The 18,363-nt window shown below is 46.0% G+C and overlaps 1 protein-coding gene across 1 annotated transcript in view; it reads right to left on the reverse strand.

Annotated features, from left to right (window-relative positions):
- The window catches only part of ppp2r5b (protein phosphatase 2, regulatory subunit B', beta), a 43,280-nt gene extending 26,087 nt beyond the window's left edge, over positions 1-17,193 (reverse strand). The window contains exons 1-4 of the mRNA XM_055901541.1: positions 15,281-17,193; positions 3,621-3,817; positions 2,398-2,499; positions 2,058-2,150 (exon numbers count right to left, since the gene is read on the reverse strand). Coding sequence (XP_055757516.1) covers positions 2,058-2,150; positions 2,398-2,499; positions 3,621-3,817; positions 15,281-15,473 — 585 coding nt within the window. The 5' untranslated portion in view covers positions 15,474-17,193. The remainder of the gene's footprint in view (positions 1-2,057; positions 2,151-2,397; positions 2,500-3,620; positions 3,818-15,280) is intronic.
- Positions 17,194-18,363: the final 1,170 nt, after the last annotated feature.

Below are 18,363 nucleotides of genomic sequence, written 5' to 3' on the forward strand. Positions count from 1 at the left end.
ACTGTAGATACACTGTAGATACACTGTAGACATATTGTAGACATATTGTAGACATACTGTGGACATATTGTAGATATATTGTAGACATACTGTAGATATACTGTAGATATATTGTAGATATATTGTAGACATACTGTAGATATACTGTAGATACACTGTAGATACACTGTAGACATATTGTAGACATATTGTAGACATACTGTGGACATATTGTAGATATATTGTAGACATACTGTAGATATACTGTAGATACACTGTAGATACACTGTAGACATATTGTAGACATACTGTGGACATATTGTAAATATATGGTGGACATACTGTAGACATATTGTAGACATATTGTAGATATATTGTAGATATATTGTAGACATACTGTAGATATATTGTGGACATATGGTAGACATACTGTAGATATATTGTAGACATATTGTAGACATACTTTAGATATATTGTAGATATATTGTAGACATATTGTAGACATATTGTAGACATACTGTAGACATACTGTAGATATATTGTAGACATATTGTAGACATACTGAAGATATATTGTAGACATATTGTAGACATACTTTAAATATATTGTAGATATATTGTAGACATATTGTAGACATATTGTAGATATATTGTAAGAGACAAATATATTGTAGACATATTGTAGACATATTGTGGAGATATTGTAGATATATTGTGGAGATATTGTAGATATATTGTAGATATATTGTAGACATATTGTAGATATATTGTGGAGATATTGTAGATATATTGTGGAGATATTGTAGATATATTGCAGATATATTGTGGACATATTGTAGATATATTGTACACATGCTGTAGATATATTGTAGATATACTGTAGATATATTGTAGATATATTGTAGACATATTGTAGATATATTGTAGATATACTGTAAGAGACAAATATATTGTAGACATATTGTGGAGATATTGTAGACATATTGTAGACATACTGTAGATATATTGTAGATATATTGTAGACATATTGTAGACATATTGCAGATATATTGTAGACATATTGTAGACATATTGTGGACATATTGTAGACATATTGTAGACATATTGTAGACATATTGCAGATATATTGTGGACATATTGCAGACATATTGTAGACATATTGTAGATATATTGTAGATATACTGTAGACATATTGTAGATATATTGTAGATATATTGTAGACATATTGTAGACATATTTGTAAGAGACAAATATATTGTAGACATATTGTAGACATACTTTAGATATATTGTAGATATATTGTAGACATATTGTAGATATATTGTAGATATATTGTAAGAGACAAATATATTGTAGACATATTGTAGATATATTGTGGAGATATTGTAGATATATTGTGGAGATATTGTAGATATATTGCAGATATATTGTGGACATATTGTAGATATATTGTACACATGCTGTAGATATATTGTAGATATACTGTAGATATATTGTAGATATATTGTAGACATATTGTAGATATTGTAGACATACTGTAGATATATTGTAGATATACTGTAAGAGACAAATATATTGTGGACATATTGTGGAGATATTGTAGACATATTGTGGAGATGTTGTAGACATATTGTAGACATATTGTAGACATATTGTAGATATATTGTAGATATATTGTAGACATACTGTAGATATATTGTAGACATATTGTAGATATATTGTAGATATATTGTAGACATATTGTAGACATATTGCAGATATATTGTAGACATATTGTAGACATATTGCAGATATATTGTGGACATATTGTAGACATATTGTAGACATATTGCAGATATATTGTGGACATATTGCAGACATATTGTAGACATATTGTAGATATATTGTAGACATATTGTAGACATATTGTAAGAGACAAATATATTGTAGACATATTGTAGACATATTGCAGACATATTGTAGACATATTGCAGACATATTGCAGACATATTGTAACAGACAAATATATTGTAGACATATTGTAGATATACTGTAGACATATTGTAAGGGACAGACATTATGTATGAAGCAGTTTTGTACCTGTAGAACAAACTTCTGGTCGACGTAACGTTTGGCCATGGAGGGCTGGAAGTCTGGGCTCTCCAGGAAACGCAGAAAGAACTCATACACCAGCTGAGAACACACACACACGCACACGCACACACACACACACACACACACACACACACACACACACACACACACACACACACACACACACACACACACACACACACACAAGACAGAGGTAGAGATGACATTGTAATGCAGATACAAACAGGTTAGGCCTCTGACAGCCTGCTTCGCTTTTGTTGCTGAAAACAATGAGATTCCTGGCTACTTTGAAAACGGTGCTGTGTGTGTTTGTGTGCGTGTGTACCTGTAGGTGTGGCCAGGAGGCCTCTAGAGTGGGTTCATCCTCCTCTGGGTCAAACTCTGGGTTCTCACTGGGAGGTAACGTCCTGAAGATATTCACTGAGATCTGAGGGAGGGAGGGAGGGAGGGAGGAGAAGTGAAGGAGACGATGAGGAGGAGGAGGGGGCATGCAGGAGGAAGGGAAAAGTGGGGGAAGAATAAGAGAATAGAAAAGATCCTCTTTTATAATTTAATGTTAATCCAGCTGTGTCCCAAATGGCACCATCTTCACAATATAGTCTGCTAATAGACCAGTCTCCCTCCATCTCTCTCCTCTCACCCTCTCTTCTCCTTCACACTCTCCCCTCTCTCCCTCCTCCCCTCCTCTCTCTCTCTCTTCCTCTCCTCTCTCACCCCCTCTCCTCCTCTCCTCTTCTCCTCTCTCTTCTCCCTCCCTCTCCCTTCCTCTCCTCTCTTCTATTCTCCTCTCTCTCTCTCTCCCTCCTCTCTCCTACTCTCCTCTCTCTCCCCCTCCCTCTCTCTCTCCTACTCTCCTCTCTCACGCCCTCTCCTCCTCTCCTCTTCTCCCTCCCTCCCTCCACACCCTCCCTCCCTCCTCTCTCCTCCTCTCCTCTCTCCCCTCCTCTCTCCTACTCTCCTCTCTCCCTCTCTCCCTCCTCTCTCTCCTCCTCTCCTCTCTCACCTGCTCTCCTCCTCTCCTATTCTCCTCTCTCTTCTCCCTTCCTCCCTCCACACCCTCCCTCCCTCCTCTCTCCTCCTCATCTCCTCTCTCCCCTCCTCTCTCCTACTCTCCTCTCTCTCCCCCTCCCTCTCTCTCTCCTCCTCTCCTCTCTCACCCCCTCTCCTCCTCTCTCTTCTCCCTCCCTCTCTTTCCCCTCTCTCCCTCCCTCCTCTCCTCTCTCTCCCCCTCCCTCTCTCTCTCCTCCTCTCCTCTCTCACCCCTTCTCCACCTCTCTTCTCCCTCCCTCTCTTTCCCCTATCCCCCTCCCTCTCTCTCTCCTCTCTCACCCCCTCTCCTCCTCTCCTCTTCTTCCTCCCTCTCTTTCCTCTATCTCCCTCCCTCTTCTCCTCTCTCTTCTCCCTCCCTCTCTCTCCCCCTCTCCCCTCCTCTCTCCTACTCTCCTCTCTCTCTCCTCCTCTCCTCTCTCACCCCCTCTCCCCCTCTCCTCTTCTCTCTTCTCCCTCCCTCTCTCTCTCCTCCTCTCACCCCCTCTCCTCCTCTCTCACCATCTTAATAGCCTCTGGGTAGAGTGGCTCTATCAGAACTCCTCTGCTGGTAGCAACAGACTCCACCAGCTCGTTGAGCGCAGCTCGTTTGATCTCCTTCCCCTTGAGGTCGGCCACACAGTCCAGGAAGTCAAAGAGGACGCAGCACTGCTGCAGCTTCTTACAGAACAGGTTATGGAGCTCTGCCACTGGGGCATCTGGAGGAGGGATGGAGAGACGGAAGGAGAGAGGGATGGAGAGAAGGAAGGAGAGAGGGATGGAGAGAAGGAAGGAGAGAGGGATGGAGAGACGGAAGGAGAGAGGGAAGTAGAGACGGAAGGAGAGAGGGATGGAGAGACGGAAGGAGAGAGGGATGGAGAGACGGAAGGAGAGAGGGATGGAGAGACGGAAGGAGAGAGAGATGAGAGAGGGATGGAGAGAGGGGTGGAGAGAGGGATGGAGAAACGGAAGGAGAGAGAGGGATGGAGAGAGGGATGGAGAGGGGAGGAGAGAGGGATGGAGAGAGGGATGGAGAGGGATGGAGAGGGGTGGAGAAATGGAAGGAGAAAGAGAGATGGAGAGAGAGGGATGGATGGAGAAACGGAAGGAGAGAGGGATGGAGAGGGGTGGAGAGAGGGATGGAGAGGGATGAGAGAGAGGGATGGAGAGGGATGAAGAGGGGTGGAGAGGGGTGGAGAGAGAGCGATGGAGAGGGGGATGGAGAGGGGTGGAGAAACGGAAGGAGAGAGAGGGATGGAGAGGGGGATTGAGAGGGGTGGAGAAACGGAAGGAGAGAGAGGGATGGAGAGGGGGATTGAGAGGGGTGGAGAAACGGAAGGAGAGAGAGGGATGGAGAGGGGGATTGAGAGGGGTGGAGAAACGGAAGGAGAGAGAGGGATGGAGAGGGGGATTGAGAGGGGTGGAGAAACGGAAGGAGAGAGAGGGATGGAAAGGAGGATTGAGAGGGGTGGAGAAACGGAAGGAGAGAGAGGGATTGAGAGGGGTGGAGATACAGAAGGAGAGAGAGGGATGGAGAGGGGTGGAGAAACAGAAGGAGAGAGAGGGGTGGAGAGGGGTGGAGAGGGGTGGAGAAACGGAAGGAGAGAGAGGGATGGAGAGGGGTGGAGAAACAGAAGGAGAGAGAGGGATGGAGAGGGGTGGAGAAACAGAAGGAGGGAGAGGGGTGGAGAAACAGAATGAGAGAGAGGGGTGGAGAGGGGTGGAGAGGGGTGGAGAAACGGAAGGAGAGAGAGGGATGGAGAGGGGTGGAGAAACAGAAGGAGAGAGAGGGATGGAGAGGGGTGGAGAAACAGAAGGAGAGAGAGGGATGGAGAGGGGTGGAGAAACGGAAGGAGAGAGAGGGATGGAGAGGGGTGGAGAAACGGAAGGAGAGAGAGGGATGGAGAGGGGTGGAGAAACGGAAGGAGAGAGAGGGATGGAGAGGGGTGGAGAAACAGAAGGAGAGAGAGGGATGGAGAGGGGTGGAGATACAGAAGGAGAGAGAGGGATGGAGAGGGGTGGAGAAACGGAAGGAGAGAGAGGGATGGAGAGGGGTGGAGAAACGGAAGGAGAGAGAGGGATGGAGAGGGGTGGAGAAACGGAAGGAGAGAGAGGGATGGAGAGGGGTGGAGAAACAGAAGGAGAGAGAGGGATGGAGAGGGGTGGAGAAACAGAAGGAGAGAGAGGGATGGAGAGGGGTGGAGAAACGGAAGGAGAGAGAGGGATGGAGAGGGGTGGAGAAACGGAAGGAGAGAGAGGGATGGAGAGGGGTGGAGATACAGAAGGAGAGAGAGGGATGGAGAGGGGTGGAGAAACGGAAGGAGAGAGAGGGATGGAGAGGGGTGGAGAAACGGAAGGAGAGAGAGGGATGGAGAGGGGTGGAGAAACGGAAGGAGAGAGAGGGATGGAGAGGGGTGGAGAAACAGAAGGAGAGAGAGGGATGGAGAGGGGTGGAGAAACAGAAGGAGAGAGAGGGATGGAGAGGGGTGGAGAAACAGAAGGAGAGAGAGGGATGGAGAGGGGTGGAGAAACGGAAGGAGAGAGAGGGATGGAGAGGGGTGGAGATACAGAAGGAGAGAGAGGGATGGAGAGGGGTGGAGAAAACAGAAGGAGAGAGAGGGATGGAGAGGGGTGGAGAAACAGAAGGAGAGAGAGGGATGGAGAGGGGTGGAGAAACAGAAGGAGAGAGAGGGATGGAGAGGGGTGGAGAAACAGAAGGAGAGAGAGGGATGGAGAGGGGTGGAGAAACAGGAGAGAGAGGGATGGAGAGGGGTGGAGAAACAGAAGGAGAGAGAGGGATGGAGAGGGGTGGAGAAACAGAAGGAGAGAGAGGGATGGAGAGGGGTGGAGAAACAGAAGGAGAGAGAGGGATGGAGAGGTTAAACACAGTCAAAACAGTTTCAACCAAAAGGCTGCACTTCTTGATGACATCAAGGTAATTACAGCAAGGTAATTACAGCAAGGTAATCACAACAAGGTAATTACATCAAGGTAATTACATCAAGGTAATCACAGCAAGGTAATCACAGCAAGGTAATTACAGCAAGGTAATCACAACAAGGTAATTACATCAAGGTAATTACATCAAGGTAATCACAGCAAGGTAATCACAGCAAGGTAATTACAGCAAGGTAATCACAACAAGGTAATTACATCAAGGTAATTACATCAAGGTAATCACAACAAGGTAATCACAACAAGGTAATTACATCAAGGTAATTACATCAAGGTAATTACATCAAGGTAATTACATCAAGGTAATCACATCAAGGTAATTACAGCAAGGTAATCACAGCAAGGTAATACTCATTTGTGAGAGCTAAATGTCCAAAGTCTATGTTAAAAGTTCAGTGCATATTTCTCCCTCTGCACCTCTCCAACCCTCTCCTTATCCCTCTCATCTTTCCTCACCCCTCCTTCCCTCTCACCTCTCCATCCCTCTCACCCCTCCATCCCTCTCACCCCTCCATCCCTCTCACCCCTCCTTCCCTCTCACCCCTCCTTCCCTCTCAGAGAGACAGAGGAGAGAGAGGACAGAGATAGGTGAGAGAGAGGAGAGAATGGGGTATATAGGGTTAAAGGATGACATCATCTCTGTTGCTCTTCCGTCTCTTGCTCTCTTTCCCCTCTCTCCCTCCATCTCTCTGGGTACCTCTCCTCCCTAACCTCCCTCTCTCCCCCTCTCTCCTTCTCTCTGTGGCTTTCTAAATGAGATGAGCAACTACTGCTCTCGTCTTTAAATAACACGTATTATGTTTTGGCTCTGTGTGTGTGTGTGTGTGTGTGTGTGTGTGTGTGTGTGTGTGTGTGTGTGTGTGTGTGTGTGTGTGTGTGTGTGTGTGTGTGTGTGTGTGTGTGTGTGTGTGTGTGTGTGTGTGTGTGTGTGTGTGTGGGTTGTGTGACGATTAGCCGCTATATTTTAGCTGCCGACCTCCTCCTCCTCTCTGTCTCTCTCTCTCTCTCTCTGTGTCTCTGTCTCTCTCTCTCTCTGTCTAACCTCACCCACGTTGTGATGCAGTGAGAGAGAGAGAGAGAGAGAGAGAGAGAGCGACAGAGAGAGAGAGCGACAGAGAGAGATAGGAGAGCGAGAGAAAAAGAGAGATAGACAAGATATAGAATGAATCAGTAACATGTTTATTTCCATCCACACAACAATGTTACTGTACTGCGGTCTCTCTCCTCTCCTCTATCTCCTCTCTCATCTGTCTCCTCTCTCTCTCCTCTCTCCTCTCTCTTCCTCTCTCCTCTCTCATCTCCTCTGTCTCCTCTCTCCTCTCTCTCTCCTCTCTCTCTCCTCTCTCCTCTCTCTTCCTCTCTCCTCTCTCATCTCCTCTGTCTCCTCTCTCCTCTCTCATCTCCTCTGTCTCCTCTCTCCTCTCTCCTCTGTCTCCTCTATCTCCTCTCTCTCTCCTCTCTCTCCTCTCTCTTCCTCTCTCCTCTCTCATCTCCTCTGTCTCCTCTCTCCTCTCTCATCTCCTCTGTCTCCTCTCTCCTCTCTCCTCTGTCTCCTCTCTCTTCCTCTCTCCTCTCTCATCTCCTCTGTCTCCTCTCTCCTCTCTCCTCTGTCTCCTCTATCTCCTCTCTCGCTCTCCTCTCTCCTCTCTCATCTCCTCTGTCTCCTCTCTCCTCTCTCCTCTGTCTCCTCTCTCTTCCTCTCTCCTCTCTCATCTCCTCTGTCTCCTCTCTCCTCTCTCATCTCCTCTGTCTCCTCTCTCCTCTCTCCTCTGTCTCCTCTATCTCCTCTCTCTCTCCTCTGTCTCCTCTCTCTTCCTCTCTCCTCTCCTCTGTCTCCTCTCTCCTCTCTCATCTCCTCTGTCTCCTCTCTCCTCTCTCTCCTCTCTCTCCTATCTCCTCTCTCTCCTCTCTCCTCTGTCTCCTCTCTCTCTCCTATCTCCTCTCTTCTCTCCTCTCCTCTCCTCTGTCTCCTCTCTCTCTCCTATCTCCTCTCTCTCTCCTCTCCTCTCTTTTTTCTCTCTTATCTCCCTTCCCTCTCTCCGTTCCTACACCTATAAATATAGATTCTCTCCCTTCTTCATTTTCTTCCCTCTCTTCTTTGCTCTCATCACCTCTCTCTCCCTTTCTCTCTCTCTCCGTCGCTCCCTCTCTGTCTCTCCCTCCTATCTTTCCCCCTCTTCCTCTCTCTCTCTCTTTCTCTCCCTCTCTCTCTCTGTCCTCCCCCCACCCCACATCTCTTCATATTGATCAGGAGAGGATTCTGCATCTTATGTAACCCTATACCTCTCCAGCTGGCCTCTCCCTTACATACAAACACACACACACACACATATATTACACCAGTACACACACAGACACACAGCTATATTACACCAATACACACACAGACACACACTATAGAGGGGTTCTAGTTAAAACTGAGATAATAGATCATAGATGTCTATTGAGAGGTTCTAGTTTAAACTGAGATAATAGATCATAGATGTCTAGAGAGAGGTTCTAGTTTAAACTTAGATAATAGATCATAGATGTCTATTGAGAGGTTCTAGTTTAAACTGAGATAATAGATCATAGATGTCTAGAGAGAGGTTCTAGTTTAAACTGAGATAATAGATCATAGATGTCTATTGAGGGGTTCTAGAGTCTATAGGCTATAAAAGATAAATAGGCTTCTGTTGTGAGATGTAGTTGACCACATAAGATCACGGCAAAGGGCTATTTCAAGAGTGTCTCACACACACACCCACACACGTGAGCACACAGACAGACACACACACCCTATCTCTGTGGTTATGATGTTTTTCAGTACATCATTTATGCCTCAGCTGTTACTGATTTTAAGGTCCCCTACTCCCCCACACCTCCCCCACACCCCTCTCTCTCTCTCTCTCTCTCTCTCTCTCTCTCCCTTTCTTTCTCGACCTCTATTTCTCTCTCTTTAACTATCTCTCTCTCTCTCTCTGTCTCTCTTTCTTTCTTTCACAGGACAAACTCTCTTTTCTATCTTAGGGAGCAAGGCTACACTACACTCACACACTACACTCACACACACACACTACACACACACACACTACAGTCACACACTACACTCACACACACTACAGTCACACACTACACTCACACACACACACTACACTCGCACACTACACTCGCACACTACACTCACACACTACACTCACACACTACACTCACACACACTACACTCACACACACTACAGTCACACACTACAGTCACACACTACACTCACACACACACACACACACTACACTCACACACTACACTCACACACACACACACACACACACACACTCAAACACACACACACACACACACACACACACACACACACACACACACACACACACACACACACACTACACTCACAATCACACACTTCACTCACACACTACACACACACTACACTCACATTACACTCACACACACAAACTACACTCACATACACACACACCCCAAGTAGGTAGACTGCCTTATGCCTCTAGATTCCACCGGGTGGTCTATCTCCATAAACTGTGCCTTGTTTGTATTTCACTTATCAAACTGTACTTTCATTGTTTGCTGTATTCAGTTTGATTAGAACAGATTCAGATTTGAGTTGATTCAAAATGATTCTGATAATCAGAATGATTCTAATTAGAATTGATTCAGAGTGAAATATGATTCAGCAAGGAATATGTGTGGATAATGTTGTAATGTTCTACATTACAGGGGAACCATATTCCCTATGTAGTGCACTACTTTCGATTAGGGTCCATAGGGCTCTGGTCAAAAGTAGTGTCCTACATAGGGAATTTTGTAGCTGCCCTCTAGATAAATGTATTGTCTGTCTCAACTTCCTGGTTAAATACAGATCAAATACTACATCATAAAACTATGAGAGGAGGAGAGGGGAGGAGGAGAGAGGAGAGGAGGAGAGGAGGAGATGGGAGAGGAGGAGAGGGGAGGAGAGAAGAGGGGAGAGGAGAGGAAGAGAGAGGAGGGGAGGAGAGGAGGAGAGAGGAGAGGGAAGATGAAGAGAGGGGAGAGGAGGGAGGAGAATCTAGCCTGTGGGTGAAAATGTGACCTTAGCATCGTTAGCATGTTAGCTAAAGCATGGAGACCCATGACCAGAGAGGGAGGCTGATGCTGTAGCCCCAGGGGAGGATATCAAAACTGGGCAAGAGCGCAAGGCTAACAGCCAGTCTGAGGGAGACGTGGAGCTCTAGAGGACGAATGTTTCTAGTACTGTATTATTCTAAATCCAATGGTATTGTTATTATAATACGGAGCCTGTAGTCACAAAGCGTCTCAGATTAGGAGACCTGATCTGAGACCAGGTTCCCTTTATTCCTATTCATTATTATCTCAAAGACAAAACTAATCCTAGATCAGCACTCCTCCCTGGGTTTTACTTATATGGATGTTTTACACTCTAAATAAATCGAGATTCTTATAATAATGATAGTTGTATGTTATTATTCTATCGTGCTTAATATGAGAACTAGAACTAGAACTACAACTACAACTAGAACTAGAACTAGAACTACAACTAGAACTAGAACTAGAACTACAACTAGAACTACAACTACAACTACAACTAGAACTACAACTAGAACTACAACTAGAACTACAACTACAACTACAACTAGAACTAGAACTACAACTACAACTAGAACTACAACTACAACTACAACTACAACTACAACTAGAACTAGAACTAGAACTACAACTACAACTAGAATCTCCAACCGTATTCTATCGCACATGATTCTAATAGTTAACTGGTTGATAAGCTGCATCAGGCTAATTACAACTGGTGTTGGGCGAGAATATCTCTCCATGAACAGGGTTGGAGTTAAAACCTACAGGAGGGTATCTCTCCAGGAACAGGGTTGGAGTTAAAACCTACATTAAGGTTTCTCTCCAGGAACAGGGTTGGAGTTAAAACCTACAGGAGGGTATCTCTCCAGGAACAGGGTTGGAGTTAAAACCTACATTAAGGTTTCTCTCCAGGAACAGGGTTGGAGTTAAAACCTACAGGAGGGTATCTCTCCAGGAACAGGGTTGGAGTTAAAACCTACAGGAAGGTATCTCTCCAGGAACAGGGTTAGAGTTAAAACCTACAGGAGAGTATCTCTCCAGGAACAGGGTTGGAGTTAAAACCTACAGGAAGGTCTCTCTCCAGGTACAGGGTTGGTTAAAACCTACAGGAGGGTCTCTCTCCAGGAACAGGGTTGGAGTTAAAACCTACAGGAGAGTATCTCTCCAGGAACAGGGTTGGAGTTAAAACCTACAGGAAGGTCTCTCTCCAGGAACAGGGTTGGTTAAAACCTACAGGAGGGTCTCTCTCCAGGAACAGGGTTGGAGTTAAAACCTACAGGAGAGTATCTCTCCAGGAACAGGGTTGGAGTTAAAACCTACAGGAAGGTCTCTCTCCAGGAACAAGGTTGGAGTTAAAACCTACAGGAGGGTCTCTCTCCAGGAAAAGGGTTGGAGTTAAAACCTACAGGAGGGTATCTCTCCAGGAACAGGGTTGGAGTTAAAACCTACAGGAGGGTATCTCTCCAGGAACAGGGTTGGAGTTAAAACCTACAGGAGGGTATCTCTCCATGGAACAGAGAAGATCATTGCCTAACTTCCGTGACGCATATAAAGCCTTCTCCCGCCCTCCCTTTGGGAAATCTGACCACGACTCCATTTTGTTGCTCCCAGCCTATAGACAGAAACTAAAACAGGAAGCGCCTGCGCTCAGGTCTGTTCAATGCTGGTCCGACCAATCGGATTCCACGCTTCAAGATTGCTTCGATCACGTGGACTGGGATATAACATTGATGAATAAGCTGATTCGGTGAGCGAGTTTATTAGCAAGTGCATCGGTGATGTTGTACCCACAGCGTCTATTAAAACATTCCCCAATCAGAAACCGTGGATTGATGGCAGCATTCACGCAAAACTGAAAGCGCGAACCACTGCTTTTAACCAGGGCAAGGTGACTGGAAACATGACCGAATACAAACAGTGTAGCTATTCCCTCCGCAAGGCAATCAAACAAGCTAAGCGTCAGTATAGAGACAAAGTAGAGTCGCAATTCAATGGCTCAGACACGAGAGGTATGTGGCAGGGTCTACAGTCAATCACGGACTACAAAAGGAAAACCATCCCCGTCGCAGACCACGATGTCTTGCTCCCAGGCAAATTAAACAACTTCTTTGCTCACTTTGAGGACAACACAGTGCCACTGACACAGCCCGCTACCAAAACCTGCGGGCTCTCCTTCACTGCAGCCGAGGTGAGTAAAACATTTAAACGTGTTAACCCTCGCAAGGCTGCCGGCCCAGACGGCATCCTCAGCCGCGTCCTCAGAGCATGCGCAGACCAGCTGGCTGGTGTGTTTACGGACATATTCAATCAATCCTTATCCCCGTCTGCTGTTCCCACATGCTTCAAGAGGGCCACCATTGTTCCTGTTCCCAAGAAAGCGAAGGTAACTGAGCTAAATGACTATCGCCCCGTAGCACTCACTTCCATCATCATGAAGTGCTTTGAGAGACTAGTCAAGGACCATATCACCTCCACCCTACCTGACACCCTAGACCCACTGCAATTTGCTTACCACCCCAATAGGTCCACAGACGACGCAATCGCAATCACACTGCACACTGCCCTAACCCATCTGGACAAGAGGAATACCTATGTAAGAATGCTGTTCATCGACTACAGCTCAGCATTTAACACCATAGTACCCTCCAAACTCGTCATTAAGCTTGAGACCCTGGGTCTCGAACCCGCTCTGTGTAACTGGGTCCTGGACTTCCTAACGGGCTGTTCCCAGGTGGTGAGGGTAGGTAACAACATCTCCACCACTCTGATCCTCAACACTGGGGCCCCACAAGGGTGCGTTCTCAGCCCTCTCCTGTACTCCCTGTTCACCCATGACCCATGACTCAATCATCAAGTTTGCAGACGACACTACAGTGGTAGGCTTGACTACCAACAACGACGAGACGGCCTACAGGGAGGAGGTGAGGGCCCTTGGAGTGTGGTGTCAGGAAAATAACCTCACACTCAATGTCAACAAAATAAAGGAGATGATCGTGGACTTCAGGAAACAGCAGAGGGAGCAGCCCCCTATCCACATCGAACGGACAGTAGTGGAGAAGGTGGAAAGTTTTAAGTTCCTCGGCGTACACATCACGGACAAACGGAAATTGTCCACCCACACAGACAGCGTGGTGAAGAAGGCGCAGCAGCGCCTCTTCAACCTCAGGAGGCTGAAGAAATTTGGCTTGTCACCAAAAGCACTCACAAACTTTTACAGATGCACAATCGAGAGCATCCTGTCGGGCTGTATCATCGCCTGGTACGGCAACTGCTCCACCAACAACCGTAAGGCTCTCCAGAGGGTAGTGAGGTCTGCACAACGCATCACCGGGGGCAAACTACCTTCCCTCCAGGACACCTACACCCCCCGATGTCACAGGAAGGCAAAAAGATCATCAAGGACATCAACCACCCGAGCCACTGCCTGTTCACCCCGCTATCATCCAGAAGGCGAGGTCAGTACAGGTGCATCAAAGTTGGGACCGAGAGACTGAAAAACAGCTTCTATCTCAAGGCCATCAGACTGTTAAACAGCCACCACTAACATTGAGTGGCTGCTGCCAACATACTGACTCAACTCCAGCCACTTTAATAATGAAAAATTGATGTAATAAATGTATCACTAGCCACTTTAAACAATGCCACTTTATATAATGTTTACACACCCTACATTACTCATCTCATATGTATATGCTGTACTCTATACCATCTACTGCATCTTGCCTATGCCGTTCGGCCATCGCTCATTCATATATTTTTATGTACATATTCTTATTCCTTCCTTTACACTTGTGTGTATAAGGTAGTTATTGTGAAATTGTTAGGTTAGATTACTTGTTAGATATTATTGCACGGTCGGAACTAGAAGCCCAAGCATTTCGCTACACTCGCATTAACATCTGCTAACCATGTGTATGTGACAAATAAAATTTGATTTGATTTGAGTTAAAACCTACAGGAAGGTCTCTCTCCAGGAACAGGGTTGGAGTGAAAACCTACAGGAGGGTATCTCTCCAGGAACAGGGTTGGAGTTAAAACCTACAGGAAGGTATCTCTCCAGGAACAGGGTTGGAGTTAAAACCTACAGGAGGGTATCTCTCCAGGAACAGGGTTGGAGTTAAAACCTACAGGAAGGTATCTCTCCAGGAACAGGGTTGGAGTTAAAACCTACAGGAGGGTATCTCTCCAGGAACAGGGTTGGAGTTAAAACCTACAGGAGGGTCTCTCTCCAGGAACAGGGTTGGAGTTAAAACCTACAGGAAGGTATCTCTCCAGGAACAGGGTTGGAGTTAAAACCTACAGGAGGGTCTCTCTCCAGCAACAGGGTTGGTTAAAACCTACAGGAAGGTATCTCTCCATGAACAGGGTTGGAGTTAAAACCTACAGGAAGGTATCTCTCCATGAACAGGGTTGGAGTTAAAACCTACAGGAAGGTATCTCTCCAGGAACAGGGTTGGAGTTAAAACCTACAGGAAGGTATCTCTCCATGAACAGGGTTGGAGTTAAAACCTACAGGAAGGTATCTCTCCAGGAACAGGGTTGGAGTTAAAACCTACAGGAAGGTATCTCTCCATGAACAGGGTTGGAGTTAAAACCTACAGGAAGGTATCTCTCCAGGAACAGGGTTGGAGTTAAAACCTACAGGAGGGTATCTCTCCAGGAACAGGGTTGGAGTTAAAACCTACAGGAGGGTATCTCTCCAGGAACAGGGTTGGAGTTAAAACCTACAGGAAGGTATCTCTCCAGGAACAGGGTTGGAGATTACACTCTTAGAATAAATGGTTCCAAAAGGGTTCTTTGGCTGTCCCCATAGGAGACCCATTTTTGGTTCTAGGTACAACTCTTTTTAGTTCCAGGTAGAACGCATTTGGGGCCCATGTAGAGCCCTGTGTGGAAAGGGTTCTACGTGGAATACAAAAAGGGCACTACCTAGAACCAAAATGTTTTTTTTAAAGGGTTCGCCAATGGGGACAGCTGATGAGCCCTTTAGGTTGTAGATAGCACCTTTTTCTCTTAGAGTACATAGAATAAGACAAGACATAGATCAAATACGACTTCAAATAGTAGCCTCCTACAATAGGCCTAAACAGAATAGACCTTGACGAGGAGGTAGGACTATACAACCCACCTTTGAGTAGCGGCAGCGGCGTCAGCTCGACCTGGGAACTCTGGTAGCGGAACTGGGACGAGGAGTGGGAGCGCCTCTGCCGGGCTCTGCGCATCGACCGCCGGGGAAACCCATCTACCTTCTCTGCTGACGGGACCGAGAACCCGGTGGTCGGGGAGGAAGGGCTGGTCGGGGGTAGTTTAGTCGTCTCCATCGTTGCCGTGCCGTGTTAGCGAGCGGCCCGGTGTGTGTGTGCCAAGTGTGTGTTTGTGTGCGTGTGCGTGTGCGTGTGCGTGTGTGTGTGTGTGACCAGATGCACCGATGATATGATAGTGAAGGAGAGGTGTACAGGATGGAGGCAAAAACTTTTTTTTATCCCTTATAGAGCCAATACGTAATTTAAAAAAAATCTAAATGGATAATCTGGGAATAGAACATAGAACATAGGGCGAGGAATTAGATAGAGGAGGGAGGAATGAGGGAGGGATAGAGACGGAGTGCTGCAGTCCAGAGATGGATGGATGGAAGGTTAGAGGACAGGAGGGTAAAATAAATAGGCTGTGTGTTCTGCTGTTGCTTGAAGTTCAATTCGTTTCGCACCTTGTGACTGCCTGCCTGCTGCCTATACCGTCTCAATACAGCGGAGGGAGGAAAAAAACGTTGCTCCAGTCCTTTTTGAAATAACGAAACATATTTTTTACACAGACAAAGACAAACGCATTGATCTAACGGAAATGATCCTAGTATCTATTGAGAGACAGGAAGAAGCACGTGGATTATTTAGGTTACAACTGTGAGGGTTGCTTTGCCGTATTGGCGTCATCAGCCTGTCATCGGCCTAAATTTGGTATTTATTTATATATTTCTGTCATGGATATAGCCTAGCCTATAGCCTATGGATCCTTACATAAAGCACATCACACCGAGAAAGCAGGACTACCAGAGGTGATTGGAATCATTCCATTCAAGAAAACGTCAACAACATGAATCCATAAAATTAGTCGTTTGATTGGTCCGTCCACATCAATGAATAATAAATCATTAATTGATTAGGTCATAACAGACTCGTATCATAAAATCGTCGATCTGATTCCGCTTCTATAACGCATCACTGTTCCCTGGTTCCGTGAACGGTTCCGTTATTCGGTAATCCGCCTGGCCCTGCCGTTTCAGACCGAACAGGGCTCCGCGCAGGGCGGGGATGGAGATGGGGTGCTCGAACGTGCCGACATGTGCGGTTCTTCAGGTAGGCCGCTGCAACACCGAATCCCTGCTCACCGTTAAAAACACCTCCAAAACCTTCGCAGTGCCGGTTGGTCACAGATGCGTTAGGTATATTCCCGTTTTTTTCTGTCTGCAAGTCGCGTCTCCTCTCTCCTAGATTCGGTAAGGGAAGCGGTCTCTCTCTCTCCCCTCCCTGCTGTATCCTCGTCTCTCTTCTGTCTCCGCTGCACTTAGGTGGTGCAAGGAGAGAGAGACACACTGCGGATGACGCTCTTCTCGCCACAGCGAATTATTTAATTATTTCAGTTATATTTATGTAGACTTACCCCCTGTTTTTACGCCATGGACGGACGGTGGCGCGCTTGTCTTGAGCTAGTCGGTGGATGCGTTATGACACGACGGGCGCACAAGCTCTTTCACTCCCCCATCTTTAAAATAAAAAAAGAGCAGCGTTTATCCTTTTATCCGACCTCCTCTCCGCTCCTTCTGCTCCTCTAGCTAAGATACACCCACCGATTGTTCACCACTGTCTGTCTTTCCTCCTTCTCACCCCCTTTCCTCCCTTCCTTCCCTCCCCTCTGCGCGTGTCTACCGTGTCTCACAGACGAGGTAAACACTTTCCGCTATTGATTCTAGCCTCGCTCACGTTCTCGTGCCTGGTGTCCACACGCGCTTTGTTTGTGACGGAATCATCTGTATCAACCCGATTAGTAGCCGTTACCGTTCATTACCAGTGCTCGGTGTCTCTCCAGTGGTGTGGTAATGTTTCCTCTCTCCCTCTCAGTTGAATTCAATTCAATTCAAACGGCTTTATTGGCATGGGAAACATGTGTTAACATTGCCAAAGCAAGTGAAATAAATCATAAACAAAGGGTGAAATAAACAATAAAAAATGAACAGTAAACATTACACTCACAGAAGTTCCAAAAGAATAAAGACATTTCAAAGATCATATTATGTATATATATATACAGTGTTGTAACGAAGTGCAAAAAGTAAAAGTACAAAAGGGAAAATAAATAAACATAAATATGGATTGTGTTCCTGCTTCACTGGTTGCCCTTTTCTTGTGGCAGTTTGCACCTCATTCATAGCCGGTCTTCTCTCAATAGCAACGCTATGCTCACTGAGTTTGTACATAGTCAAAGCTTTCCTTAATTTTGGGTCAGTCACAGGGGTTAGGTATTCTGCCACTGTGTACTCTCTGTTTAGGGCCAAATCGCATTCTAGTTTGCTCTTTTTGTATTTGTAAGTTCATTCCAATGTATCAAGTAATTATCTTTTTGTTTTCTCATGATTTGATTGGGTCTAAATGTGCTGCTGTCCTGGGGCTCTGTGGGGTCGGTTTGTGTTTGTGAACAGAGCCCCAGGACCAGCTTGCTTAGTTGACTCTTCTCCAGGTTTATCTCTCTGTAGGTGATGGCTTTGTTATGGAAGGTTTGGGAATCGCTTCTTTTTAGTTGGTTGTAGAATTTAACAGCTCTTTTCTGGATTTTGATCATTAGCAGGTATCGGCCTAATTCTGCTCTGCATGCATTATTTGGTGTTTCACATTGTACACGGAGGATATTTTTGCAGAATTCTGCATGCAGAGTCTCAATTTGGTGTTTGTCCCATTTAGTGAATTCTTTGTTGGTGAGCGGACCCCAGACCTCACAACCATAAAGGGCAATGGGTTCTATAACTGATTCAAGTATTTTAAGCCAGATCCTAATTGGTAAGTTGAATTGTATATTCCTTTTGATGGCATAGAAGGCCCTTCTTGCCTTGTCTCTCAGATCGTTCACAGCTTTGTGGAAGTTACCTGTGACGCTGATGTTTTGGCTGAGGTATGTATAGTTTTTTGTGTGCTCTAGGGAAACGGTGTCTAGATGGAATTT

This window comes from Salvelinus fontinalis, chromosome 36, assembly GCF_029448725.1.
Source record: "Salvelinus fontinalis isolate EN_2023a chromosome 36, ASM2944872v1, whole genome shotgun sequence".
NCBI lineage: Eukaryota > Metazoa > Chordata > Actinopteri > Salmoniformes > Salmonidae > Salvelinus > Salvelinus fontinalis.